This window comes from Pararge aegeria, chromosome 11 (assembly GCF_905163445.1).
Source record: "Pararge aegeria chromosome 11, ilParAegt1.1, whole genome shotgun sequence".
Taxonomy (NCBI): domain Eukaryota; kingdom Metazoa; phylum Arthropoda; class Insecta; order Lepidoptera; family Nymphalidae; genus Pararge; species Pararge aegeria.
Window position 1 is genome coordinate 18,531,633 of NC_053190.1, and position 14,743 is coordinate 18,546,375.

Sequence of the window (14,743 nt, forward strand, 5' to 3'; positions counted from 1 at the left end):
GTATGTGGTCTGTGGTTCTAAAACGAGTTCGTTTGTCGTTTTGATTGACGTTGTTTGATTCTTTCACAGGATTTCCTCGCTTTTTAGAGTATTTTTAACATTAATTTGAAATATAATATGATTATTAATGGTTTTCGTGCTATGCCAGTAAGACTTTGAGGTTTACTCGTCAATAAAGTGCCGTGATAAGCATGGAATCGCCATCAATGGACACTATTTACCAGGCCATCAGTGCCTTGTATGATAACCCCAATGGAAACGAGAAGGAAAAGGCTTCTACCTGGCTAGGAGACGTACAGAAATCTGTAAGCACTATATGTATCTGCTTCACTTACTTAAACTAATTAAAAATTACTTAACATATAGACATTTTCATTTCTCATGTCGTCTAATTTAATAAACTAGAGCATCGGTTTTGCAGATACACTCCTGGAAAGTAGCAGATCAGCTCCTACAACAGAAGAAGGATGTGCCTTCGTGTTTTTTCGCTGCACAAACAATGCGATCTAAAGTGCAACATAACCTATCAGAACTACCACAGGATGCTGTTGTATCCCTCAGAGACACTCTAGTGGCGCATTTAGAAGGCATCTCGGCTGATACTAGTCCGCCTATCCTAACTCAATTGTCCTTAGCGCTAGCCGATCTTGCATTACAGATGTTGACATGGCAAAACTGTGTCAGTGACCTTATTAAGTTATTTTCCAACAAAAATTATTTTGTTCTACTAGAAATATTAACAGTGCTACCTCAGGAAATTGACTCATCAAGCTTGAAACTTGGTGAGAATCGAAGGGAGGAAATAAAAACAGAGTTACGTGCTAATGCGCAAGATGTCACATTTTTTCTGAAGGAATGTATTAATAGTAATCCAAATTCTCAAATTGCATTGAAAATTATAAAGTGTATGACATCATGGATACAAGTTAAAGCTATTAGTATACAGGAAGTGCCTCAAAATGCTGTAATAGGGTTCAGTTTGCAAGTTTTACAAGACCATACATCTATAAACATACTACATGATGCAGCTTCTGACTGTATTTGTGCAATATTACATTGTTTAGAAGATAATAGCAATAATACTGAGGTAGAAAAGTTATTATTTGATAATGTATCAGCTCTAGAAGCAAGCTACCATATGGTAGTAGCTCATGAAGAGGAAGAAAAAGCTGCAAACTACGCTAGAGTGTTCACAGAGTTGGCGGAGACATTTTTAGGGAAAATTATATTGAGTACTGCCAATGGAAGTGCACATTTTGCCATGAGAGCCTTAGAATTGGTTTTAATGTGTGTAGGACATCATGATTATGAGGTGAGAGCTATACAATACTGAAATATTAAAACTATTGAATTATGTCTAGCCCAACCAAGCGGGAAATGCTTGGCATTAGTCTATTGTGTTGCAAAGTTTTAGACACATTTCTAATAAGTGGTGTCTGTTCAGTTGTACAGGAACCGCAAGACTCAATTAATTAACAAGGCTCATTTGGAAACAGAAAATACTATATAATCTTAAATAAATAGTCATCTCTAAACAAACAAGATTAACATTTGCTTTAACATTTCATAAGCTTAATTTTCCATGATTTGTGCCAACCAGATAAACCTGTGTAGTTATTTTTTTTTATGTTCTTTGTATATAGATAACCTTTGCAAAGAAATTCCTGCTTCTATCCAGGGCCTAAAGCTATTATGATATCTTCCTAGTCATCCTTACAAATTGCCTAAGAGGAATATTAAGAAGACAGACACCCTATAGACACATTAGTCTGCCTTTTAAACCTTTACAAATAATATTTAATATGCTTCATCTGAACTGAAAGTATCTGCACAAAATCCTATGAAGGCTAGAGCAATAAATAAATATAATTGTGTTTTTCGGTTTTCAGGTAGCAAAAATAACATTTAACTTGTGGTATCGTTTATCAGAAGAGGTATATGAGAGGGACTACCAACCACTGACAGATGCATTCAAGCCTCACATTGAGAGGCTAATTGAAGCCTTGGCAAGGCACTGTCAGTGTGAACCTGACCTTATACAGCTGCCAGATGAAGATGAGTTTTTTGTAAGTTAAGCTATTAAAGTATTAAGAGCATTGTTTGAGCAGGAGGAGGAGGGATAAGGCCATTTTTCGCTTTTCGTCCGTTTGAAGCCTAATGTGATATACGAGTAATAGTAATAAAAAATAAAAAATCAAATAATCACAAAAAATTAAAAAAATATTTTTGAACACAGCAAGAGAGGTTCAACGGAAATGAGATTTTACTAAGTGATACAAGAAATGGTCATAAATTAGTGACATCTGCATATCGTCTGCTAAAGGTGCAGAAGTCATTTGTGGGATTGAGTATACGCTTTTATAATATGATTCCTAAGGTAATTTTGGACCTACCAATGCACAAGTTTAAAGAATGTGTTAAAACACATTAATTACAGTGAGGTTGTTATACAATTGATAAATTTCTCAATGACAAGGTTGCTTGGAAGCATTCGGCTCCGCTTTCATCTCTCACATGATAGAAAAATGAATTTTAAAATGTTAAATATAAATTGTTGATATTGGAAAAGAGCAACTGCTGAGTTTGTTGCCGGCTTCTTCTCGGTAAAATCTGCCTTCCGTACCGGTGGTAGACAGACAGACTTGACTTTTCAAAAGTGCTTATATTAGGCCTACTAGAAATAAATGAATTTTTAATCTTTTGATATTAGAAAACTTTGCTTTTCTTGAAAATGTAAAAAGTGCATATATGTGTCTTTTCTAGGAAGTTCTTGATTCCAGGCTTGGGTAACCTGTGTTCAGAGGGTCCTTACTCCATCCATCCTAGTTCTCTATCCATCTAGGGGTCTACTGACGCTAATTTCAGTAGTATGCTGACACCATCCTAACCCATTTTCTAATTAAAATCATTACACTCCAGACTTACGACATATTTATCAGCTATAGCATACTGTTTAAGCTAAAGCTGATTACATAACATTAATGATAATGATGCTCATAGCAAAGTATCTATAATAACTAATTGCTGAAGAAATATTTTGTACACAGACACAGATAGTGTCTGATGTTTACTCAACTGCTCTCTCTTTTCTATCGTGTAACAACATGAAGTTACTTGTCTTTGAAATTCCACTCTTAATAATTCTTGTCTGATTATAATTATCAAATCAAAACCTAATTTTATTGTACTTTTAATAATTCTAGGACTTCAGAATGAAAGTAATGGAGCTGATCAAGGATGTGGTGTTCATAGTTGGATCCAGCTCAGTCTTCTGTCAAATGTTCGCCACACTGCAGGCTGATCTTTCCTGGGAACAAACGGAAGCTGCTCTTTTTATTATGCAAGCTGTAGCAAAGAACATATTGCCGTGAGTACTTCTTCTATCTCTATAACATCATTAGGGCCTTTTCTTTTACTTAAATATTGAAGTGATGCTATTTGAAATTAAATTGTTAGAATACAATAATATAAGTAAGAAAAATTTTTGACTATCTCACTGGTGCAGCTGTGAACTCGTACTGTGTGAGTCTGTAGTTTTAAGTTGGAGATCCAGGGTTCTCTCCAAAGGAGTAATTCGGGAATTTATAATTATTGAATTTTCTCTGGTGTGGTCTTGTGAAAGGTTTCGGCCGTGGCTCGTTACCGCCCTACCAACAAAATATGCTGCTAAGTGATTTAGCGCTCGACACAAAGTCGCTTAGAAACCGATAAGTAAAATAGTGTTTGTTGGTATCTGTTACAGTGAGGAATATGAATATGTGCCAAAAGTAGTGGAAGCAATACTATCTATGCCTGAGGACAGTCATCCAGCCGTTCGTAAGACATGCATCCTCCTTCTGGGGGAACTCTGCGAATGGATCGAAAGGCATCCTGAGTGCCTGGAGGCCAGTCTGCAAAACCTAATTAGAGCATTGCATGATAAGAGATTAGCCAATGCAGCTGCTGTCGCTTTGCAGGTAATCCTTTTCAACCAACTCTAGAACCAATAAGTAGTCTAACTACACTGTACTCCTTCAAGAGCTTACTACCTTCACCTAAAGCAGGAGTATTTTGATATTGTCGACATTTTGTTTCAGAATTATTTAATTAATATAATAAAGTATGTCCATATAAACTATAATTTTAAGTAAGCTCACAAAGTAAGCCCCCTGTATGATTGACTTGGGAATGTTAATAAGAACTGTCCTTGAAAATTATACGAAACATCTGGGTAATGCTGTATATGGCAGGAGTGCAGCTGATTCTGGATAAATAAAAAAAAATATACTTTTTGGTGCAAGGATATGTTCCTCAGTTCAGATATACCTGAGGCCTGAGGTGTACCTGTCGCTATAGGGAAGCTAGTTAAAACCCAATCCTTACGTTTACATACATTTTTTTTGTAGATATTTTAAGGTTGTTATATACTTAGATAATGTTTTCTTGTTTTTATATTTTGCATGAATGCAAGCATGTTTAACACACTGTGGTACATAAACAACCTATACATAGATAAGACAGTAAAGGAAATCATGTCCCATAGACTAGATAATCATGGCATGACACAGTTAAAAGCACATCTCTGAGAATTTCAGCTGTCACAGGTAGACAGACGGACCGTTATTATATATACTAAAAATATAATATATAAATTTTTATATTTGTGACATTTGAATGGGCTCTGTCGCCTGATGGTCGCGTGCTCGCCGCAGAACATCTGCAAGGCGTGCCGCAGCCACGCCGCGCCGCACGCGGCCACGCTGCTCCGTGCGGCGCGCCTGGCCGACGAGCTGGCGCTGCCGCTGCACACCTCCTCCACGCTCATGCGCGCGCTGGCCGCCGCCATCGGCCGCCTGCCGCACGACCAGGTGAGTGATATCCTGCCACTCGACCAAGTGTTCCGCATGGGTACTAGCAGTGAAGTCCTCATAAATGTTGCAACACTTAATGTATTCAATATCGTTAGCCTCAAGTGAGTATCAATAACAGGACCTAAAATTATCTCGAGATGGAGCCATAAACATTTACAAAGATCTGATGAATGTTTTATTGATTTTAAAATAATTCAATGTTTGAATCACATCCCTACTCCCTACTAATATTATAAATGTCAATGTAAGTTTGTTAGTTTTTGCGTGACGATCCTCATGAAACTTTGTACACATATTCTTGGAAATGTTAGAAGTAATATAGGATACTTTTTATTCCGACGTTAAGCTCGGTTCCTTTGGGAGAGGGGATGAAAGTGTTTGACGATTTTACACCATAACTCCGCCAAATTATAATCGATTTAAATAATTATTTTTGAACTAGAAGAGTTTATAATATGTGTTTAACTTTGCCCAAACTTTGTGTTGATCTGATGAATGTGGTCGGAGATAGAGGACAGAACTCAGCGGACAACAGCAAACCCCTCATTTAGGCATGAGCAATACTCAATAATTTAAATTTTATTAGAACTACAACTAAATTGAATGCCACATCAAAAACAAAATCAAACGCTAGTATCTTATAAGTATAGCTTAAACATACATGTAATATGTAAACATAATTTAGAACTGAAATCCGATTTGGATGGTTCAAATGTAGTGATTTTCTGGGAACGCTGTAGCAAGCTGTCAAGGATATCCGGTTGGCGTAGATTCTCTGCAATACAGTCCCCGTTCCCAGCTGACGGTGGCGATGCGCGAGGCCACGGCGGTGCAGCTGGCCGGCCTGAACGAGCTGCTGAAGAGCAGCAAGGAGATGAAGAAGGGCACCAGCTCCGACCCCGTGCTGTGGCTGGACCGGCTGGCGGCGCTGTTCCGCGACGTGGACGTGCTGCCGGCCAGCGGCGCGCACCCCTGCATGCCGGCCTTCCGCGACGCCTGGCCCGCCATCAACGACGTCATGATCAAGTGAGAGAGTAGCGTGGGAAGGAGTCTGTATAATAAAATAAATATACCACGACAATTACACACAAGTCGCCATCTAGTCCCATGTAAGCGTAGCTTGTGTTATCGGTACTAAGATAACTGATGAATAATATACATAAATACTTATAATATATAGATAAAAAATATATAGATAAACACCCAGACACTGAAAACATTCATGTTCATCACACAAATATTTTCCAGTTGTGGGAATCGAACGCGCAACCCCAAATTCTGTATAATATCTGTAGGAGACATAGGAGTATCTGTAATGAGTATTTCGTGAGTTACTCCGGCCGCAACGAATTGGTGCGTTGCGGAGGAGTGCTGGTTCCCGCAACGCTTCATGTCAGCAAACCACCTCAGCTTCTCCAATTAATTATTTAAGTGTATAAATATAAATACATTAAACCCAGCTCGATTTTATGCTTTATGCATTCCACTATTAATTATTCTAAATCCTATTTATGGCATCGCTGCTGCACTCGAGATTCGCCCAAAAACTGCTGAACGGTTTACAGGCTAAAAATTACGTATACGCGTTCAAATGTGACAGTCGATTTAAAGTACCACTATGGCATTGTAGCTGAGCTTATGATTGACTTCTGCCCAGGAACTCCTGCACGGCAGAGAGCACAGACTAGAAATTGCGTATACGCGTTAAATTGTGATAGTCCATTATAACTACCATCATGGCTTTGCGGCTGCACTCATTGTTGACTTCCGACCAAGAACTCCTGAACGTCTAAGAGCACAGACTAGAATTTACGTAAAGCGTTCAATTGTAGCCGTCCATTGTTATTACTACTTTGGCATTGTGCTGCACCCATGGTTGACTTCCGACTAGGAACTCCTAAACGACCAAGAGCAAAGACTATAATAACATATACATGTTCAATAGACAAACAGTCCATTTTAAGTACCACCTTACATTTTTGCACTCAAGTTTCTGCCCAGTAACTCCTAAACGACTAAATGCACAGAATATACATTATGTAATCGCGTTCTTTTGTTAATGCTAAGTACCGCCATGACATTTCTGCTGCACACATGAGTGCCTTCCGACGCGGAACTCCTTAACGGCTAATAGCACAGACACGCAATTATAAATATGTTTTCACTTGTGATAGCCCATTATCAGTATGGTCTTGAACTTACATATTGTTTTAAGTAATCGGTTTTATAAGAAATAACAAGAATAGACAAAGAATATCGCAGGCACACTTGCTGTGATTAAATAAACAAACTGCTAGAACTCCATCCGCTTCCAGATACGTGTCGGACGGGCGCATCATGGAGCGCTCGTGCCGCTGCGTGCGGTTCATGGTGCGCAGCGCGGGCCGCCACGCCGCGCCGCTGCTGCCCGCGCTGTGCGGCGCGCTGCCCGCGCTGTACGCGGCGCGCGCGCACTCGTGCCTGCTGTACCTGTGCGCCGTGCTGTGCGACGCGCTGGCCGAGCCCGCCGCCGGCGCCGCGCTGGCCGGCCTGCTGCGCGCCGTGCTGCCGCGCGCGCTGGCGCTGCTCACCGCGCCCGCCGGCCTCAAGGACAACCCCGACACCGTGGACGACCTGTTCCGGCTTTGCGTACGGTGAGTGCTGCTCGCCCGCGGGGCTCGGGACGACCTGTTCCGGCTGTGCGTGCGGTGAGTGCTGCTCGCCCGCGGGGCTCGAGGAAGACCTGTTCCGGCTGGGTGTACGGGGTGCGGTGGGTGAAGGACAACCCCGACACTGCACGCTGTCTGCTATCTGTCGTCAATGGCTACTTTGATTCACAACAGGACACTTTTGGTTTGATGTACAGTCCAGCGTACATTTGCATTACTCGGGTCCTGATGCTTCAAGTTCCACTTCAAAACACCGACGACGAATCTCATCTTAATTGTTTTTCTCGTTGATTTCGAGCTGAGTTTCCCAGCTACTATTGGTTGGGTATTACTTTTGTTTGTGGACCATCCCAGCTACAAACTATCGTTTCTAGTCTGTGTAATATCTCTTTCTGATGACTTCCACAAAGGTGACATTTAACAATCTAACCTAAAGTAATGCAAGCATTTCAACCCTGAACAATTTAGAAATCTCCTGTCGCAGATATCTCCAGAGGAGCCCAGCAGCTCTGGTGGAGGGAGACACCCTGGGGTCGGTCCTCCAATGCGCCGTCGCGGCTTGCGCCTTAGATCACAGCGACGCCAACTGCTCGCTGATGAAGTTCCTCCACGACCTCACTCGTATGGCCTCCGCCACGCGAACTGACGACCATCACTTAAAAGGTAATTCGGAACTCATTCTCTCTGAGCATATATAAAATGTACATACATAAAATGAAGTATTTTTATATTAAGCTGATGTAATTTCTAAACCTTAACTATATCCTGGCTTAAGTTATTACGGAAAAAATATAATTTACATTTACTTAGTTTAGGGCGGTTATTGAATAATAATTTTGGTTTTTGCTTTTTAGTGCAAACAAAATGTCTTTGCTGTTGATGATATCTTGCGTATGTTATTCGGCGTGCGGCAGGTCTGGTGAACACGGCGTTGACGCAGTACGGAGAGACGCTGACGTACGCGCTACTTGAGGCTTCCGTCCTGCATCTACACTCGTACATGCTCGCTGAAGTAAGTGGAGCCGCAGCTCAACCTGCTTAACTTTGTTGAATTTAGAACTACCAGGCCCTGATAAAGCTGCACATTGCATAGAAACGCCTCGTCTCCGAACTAAAAATAAAAGAAAACTAAATAACCATAGTGTTTATATCCTCTTTGCTAGTATTCTCTTTGGCATAAATCAAGTATTGCTCATACTCTGTATGGGTTGTGTTATTCCCAAATGGTATGCTACTACGCCTTCAGACCGGAATGCAGCAATGGTGGGACGGAATACAGCAAATGGGTGGTAGAAATAATCATGGCGGTAGTACTTCCCCGGACGAGCTTCGTGAAAAAGCTCTTGTACTTCTCATAAAGTGTTTATATCCTCTTTGCTTATATTATAAATTAAGTATTATACTTTGTATGTTTTGATGATTTTCATCTATATATATATTTATTATGTATTTTTATCAGTGCTATTTATATTACCATACTGCCATGCATCTACAGCATCTTCTTAAAACACTTTTTGTTGCTTGGAAAAGATCGCTATTTAGCCATTAGTCTCCAAATTGTACCTTCTTTTGTATTTGCATTATATATTTTTGTTTTTATGTTGCGGTCAATAAGAGTGTATCCATTAACCCGTTAATAATGTAATGGTTAGTGATACATTTGTATAGGTACGTAAACACATCTGGGTGTATACCACACCTACATAAATTTATCATTACACTTTGTATGTATGACCTTGAATAGTACAGATCTGGTGCGATGTTGATTGATTGATTCAATTCTTTACTGCAAATTCAAAAACAAAACACAAAAAAAAGAAACAATAGAATACAACAATAGTTTAGGTGTGCAAAGGCGGCCTTATCGCGATCTCTCCCAGACGACCTTTTGGAGAATATAATGCTTTTACGGAACGCGTTGGTGCGGCAATGAAAATGTATGCCTATAAATTTAAGAATATAACAAAAAATATCCTACACGGTCAATGGCGTGCACTGAGTTATTTACCAGGGTACGCATTCAGCAGGAAGATTGCATCAAATGGCAAGGATTCCCTTCCATACGAGTTATATATGAATGTTAGGGTAGGCAGTGCTTTTGTGCGTGTATGAAGTGCACAGATAGTTATGACATATAAAAAACTACATAGATTACATAAAATGAGTAATTCATTTAAAGGAAATTGTATACAATTTCACACTAAATTACCAGTTGATATCTTGGAGATGTCTCTGAAAAAGTTCAAAGTTTATATAATAATCAGTGGCGTGCCTAGGGTTTTAAGTTTGAGCAAGCCCAGTTACCTAAAGGACAAATTAGTTTCATAATCTCTAAGACACCATTCTTGTTGTGCTAAATGACAAACAATATCAACAAATCTTTGAAAGATACTACGATTGAGGTCAGCACACGAATTATGATAAAGAAGTTTCTATGCAATGTTTGCCAAAATTAAAAAGTAATCATAGAAATCCCAAGTGTTTCTTTGAGTTCTGCTCTCTTTATTTCTTATGATGCCTGGTAATTTATGTCATAACCAGCAGCGTTCCAACCATTCTTTTCATTAGAAAAAAAATATATAATATATGCAAAGCCAACAAACAATTTTTAAATTGAAAAAAATTTCCCTGTTGTTCGCCAATTATTTTTTGATTTCGCCACAGAAACAATTTGCACACAATTTGAGCTCATATTTAACAATATTTACTATAATTTGTAAGAAAACAAACCAGTAAAATTCACTATTCAACTAAAAAAAAACAATAATAAACTCCTAACTAGCTACTAATTAATCAATAATAATGAATCTGTCAAGTGTCAACTAGTTGTAACGCAAACAATAACACGCGTGAAGTTGTTTCAATTCGCTCGCTGGTCATCTTCACTAACTTCAACTCACAATCTGGCATTTGATCTCCATACTAAATTATTAAATAATCTAGATTGTCTCTGCTAAATACATTGAAATTTCTATGAGAGAGAGCAGTAAAATAAAAGCCCCATATAAGCAAATTAGTGTGAGCGAGACAAAGCGGGACCTCCGATCGCGTACGAAGACACGCGAAGAGCGCGATAGTGATAGTTCGGCGCGGCGCCGCGCCGTTCAACCAAGGAGTCTACCTGCCAGAGTAACGTAGTGCTTGCAGTAAAGTAGACAAAGAGTATATACATTATTGAGCAAAAGTTAAAACATTGTATTTATATCCTCATTGCTCTCAAGTTTTAATTATTTTGTTAATTTTATTTCGGAATTGTCGAGAAAAATTTTAAAGAGATATTTATTGTAGCCCGGCAAGCAAGCCGCAAGCCCGGCTTTTCGGCTTGTATGGTAGTACCGTCACTGATTATACTATTAAGGACTACGTCAACGATAAAAATGCTTCGGTGTAAATAATTGCACTAACCAGGTTGCTTCTTTAATAGTTTTTAAATGAAATTGTGAGATGGTGATAACAAAAAAAAAATAACAACCGGCTAAGTTTTTTGTGGGCTTCTTCTTAGACCGGGGCGCGTTTTGAACCCTCGTAGCTTTAGTTTCAGATAAAAATCCACACAAAAATAACAATTATCTCATCTACTATATTATAAACTAAAATTGGCCAAACCTATAAATAATAAAAAATTTGGAATCTCCTAAGGTAAGTACCCTCTTGAGCACTTAGTGTGTGAGTGTGTACCAACCCAGTGCTCCATAAAGGGATTTTCCCATTTATTGGTTAATATTTTCAAAATAATAAGTTTTAAGTTGACGAATTTATTTATCCCATGAACTCACTCCTATGTCATATTTTACATGTAATGTACGCATCAAAAGTGCCATCTATGTGCCTATTTGAATAAGGAAGTATTTGACTTTGACTTTAATGGTTGGTCCCGCGCCGCCAGGTGGGCGAGGTGTTGCTGGAGCTGTTGCAGTGGCAGCGCGGCGCGGGCGTGGACTGGTTGCAGAGCGCACTGCGCCGACTTCCGCGCGCGCCGCCCGCCGCCACCGAGCACCAGTGCTGGCAGTTCCACCAGTACGCCATGAGGTGCGCCGGGCCTAGCCTGCCATAGCAGCAGCTATACTAGGAGAGCTAGAGTTACCGACATAGCTCCGCGAGTCGCCAAGCTGAAGTGGCAATGGGCGGGGCACATAGCTCGGGGAACCGATGGACGTTGGGGTCTTAAGGTGCTAAAATGGCGACCCCGTACCGTAGGTCGCCCCCAACGAGGTGGACAGATGACATCAGGCGAGCCGTTGGAGGCAAGCGGCCCAGGACCGTGTATTCTGGAACTCCCTACAAAAGACCTATGTCCAGCAGTGGATGTCGTTTTTTTTTTTTTTAATAGACTAGCGCTTGACTGCAATCACACCAGATGGTAAGCGATGATGCAGCCTAAGGTGGGGCGCGCGAATATTGTAGGCACTGGGGAAAATGGATGCTGGAAGGGCATTCCAGATCCTAACGGTGCGGATCAGAAACGAAGATGCGAAGCGCTGATTGGTTGAAATGATGATGGATGGATGATGAGGGCTATACTCCGCGACAATCCAGGATATATTATGAATATTAAGCTTAATTAGCTATACATGCATTACCTTTAATCATCTAGGATATATAACGATTTAAAGATAATTAAAGTTATTTTTTCCCACAAGAAATTACAATTTCACTCAATGAGAATATTTAGAACTTATTTTTATGTACATCACATCCTATATAATCACGTGGCAATGGGTAGAGTACATAACTTGGAGAACGATAGGTTCCGAAGGTGCTAGAAAATGAACCCCTAACTGGTAAACGCATCCCAAGTCGAGTAAACGAATCGCTCGGATGCAGCTTTGATTTTAAAATAATAATAATATTAAAAGAAAAAAAAATTCAATATTAATATTAGTAAAAAAATATTACAAGAGGGAAAATAGGTGCAGGATAGTGAAATAATATCTACCAGATGAGATTGCGATTTACTGATAAAAATAAAATGTTTATGTTGCGTTTTATTATATATGTTGTATTATATTATATACAATATAATATAATATGTATTATATATTAATTTTTATTCCAGGGCTGAGAAATGCAAGGAGATGACCCGATTGCTGCGCGACTTCGCGCGCCTCTACCGATAGTGACACAGACAACCACACAGCTACGAGGCCGCCACAAGACTGACTCCAGCAGAAGCCTTCACTGCGTCTTGTTTCTGACACTCATTAGCACGTTAAGACTCTTACTGACACTGTTAGGCACGTTGACGCTGGTAGACTTGCAGTACGTTCTGACACCGTTAGAAACGTCTTTGACGCTGTTAGACATGCTGTCACATGGACACCGTCAGACACGTTCTTAACGTTGGTAGATATGCTATGTCACTTTGACACCGTTAGACAGTTTTTTGACGCTATTAACATGTGACGTTAGTAACAATGTTGCATACAATTTTGGACCTGAATCGTTACTTTTCTGATACTGTTGGATTTGCACACTAACAGTGTCAAAATTACCTGTCACGTCATGTTTCTAATGATGTTAGTCACGCTATTAACAATACAGTCAAATTGAGCTAAACAAAACTAAACTTTATTTAGAAGAGCATAGACCCATAGACCTTATCTTAACAACTACTGGAAAATCTTTTTGGTTTGGTTTAGTGTTGGTGCGCCTAATTTGGACTCGACATTTTATATTTCTCTGTGAGGATAAATGATTCCATTCATTCATTTCGGATCCGAATGTGATTACTTTGTTAAATTTGTGCGATAAATGTAGGTTCATTAGAATCTTCAAGTAGATAGGTAGTCAAATAATTTGCAAAAACAAATAGAATGAACATATTGTTTTTTTTTACATGAATGCAATTACACGTAATGGTAAGTGACCATGAAGCCTAAAATGAAATGCGATTGCGTCGGATATGTATTCACTCTTGATCTGAAGGGTTCCATATTACGGGTGACGGTATTTTATATACATTTACAGGTTTAATTCATGTTTTATAAATGCTTAACTTTTAATTTTAAAAAATGTGACGCCATGCCAGTTACACAGAATTGGCCGACTGTTGCAACAACGAAAACAAACCGAAATTTACGGATGATCTACAAATATTAGTAGTTGATACCTGTCGATTGTTATTGAACCTGTAATATGTGTAAATGTAATATGAAAATGTCAATGCAATCCCAAGATGGGGAACTTTTATTGAGTCATACAAAGAGCCTCTTACTTTCGTATTTTACTCTTATTTAATTTATACGTTTTGTATAAATGCATTTTTTTCTTTAAGATTAAATAAGGTTTTAGTTGACTTTGAAGTAAGAAACAAAGTGTCAGATATATTTGTTAACGAAGCCAACGTATAAAGCCAAGATCCAGACGTTCAATAAATAACATGTGTGATGTCTAAATATTTGAAATGTTGAGGGAGTTAAAAAATGCCTTAAAAAAATATGGAACTTGATATAAATGTAAATATTGGAAAAAATACCGAAAACTTATTCTTATATTTGTAATGCGGTCGATATTTTAAGTGTAAAAATATATGTCAAGATTTTATACGTTTTGTCAACTACCTAAATGGACAGAGTATATGAAAGTTTTGTACGCCAACGCGCCCCTCGCTCTAGATGTAGGGTGTTTAAGATTTATACAGAATTATATAATTTGTTACCAGCTTTTGCCCGCGATTACGTCAACGAAGATTTGTTTCGCGGCTAAACGGAAGCCTATTCTATAAAAACTTCAATGCAAAAGTGTCCTCATGTCCGTTGTTGAGTAAAAGAACAAACCAACAAAAACTTTTGCATGTATAAGAAAATATCGAAATGCTTGTTATAACGATTAAAAAAAACAAACCGTACTAGATGTCTGAACTCGCGTGGATTTTCGTCGGAGTATGCCCAACTGGACACAAAGAAATATTGGTTTTTTATTTAATTTAAACACTGATACTCTATTAAGACAAAAATAGCCCGGTATTCATATATGGATATTATTTGACCGTCTGGCCCTTGATAAGAACAAATTATTGTGGATATTGAATAAAGAATATATTAAATAATAAGAAACAAATAGAACATCACAATGAGTAGTTAACAATCCAGATTTATTGAAAACTCATATCAAAGCAATAATTATGTTTTAAAAGTATTATAAAAATTTGTCAACACTTCTGCGTTTTAATTTTATGTAACTCCCGTAAACGAGACTTTGGGTTTCCAATTACGTTCTGGGATTCGAAAACTATCCACGGACCTT

At 38.9% G+C, this 14,743-nt stretch overlaps 1 protein-coding gene across 1 annotated transcript; it reads left to right on the top strand.

The window, feature by feature from the left end:
* Positions 1–29: 29 nt before the first annotated feature.
* On the top strand, positions 30–14,654 carry LOC120627724 (transportin-3). The gene is made up of 12 exons (XM_039895748.1): positions 30–305; positions 422–1,312; positions 1,890–2,066; positions 3,204–3,367; positions 3,743–3,956; positions 4,692–4,847; positions 5,650–5,876; positions 7,166–7,483; positions 7,983–8,161; positions 8,413–8,510; positions 11,385–11,527; positions 12,555–14,654. The coding sequence occupies exons 1-12, from the start codon at positions 192–194 to the stop codon at positions 12,613–12,615; spliced, it is 2,742 nt and encodes a 913-aa protein (XP_039751682.1). The 5' UTR covers positions 30–191; the 3' UTR covers positions 12,616–14,654.
* Positions 14,655–14,743: the final 89 nt, after the last annotated feature.

Coding starts and splice junctions, on each gene's coding strand:
- LOC120627724 (XM_039895748.1), top strand. CDS start 192: ATGGAATCGCCATCAATGGACACTATTTACCAGGCCATCAGTGCCTTG. Junction 7,484..7,982: donor CTGTTCCGGCTTTGCGTACG/GTGAGTGCTGCT, acceptor CTCCTGTCGCAG/ATATCTCCAGAGGAGCCCAG. Junction 11,528..12,554: donor TTCCACCAGTACGCCATGAG/GTGCGCCGGGCC, acceptor TTTTTATTCCAG/GGCTGAGAAATGCAAGGAGA.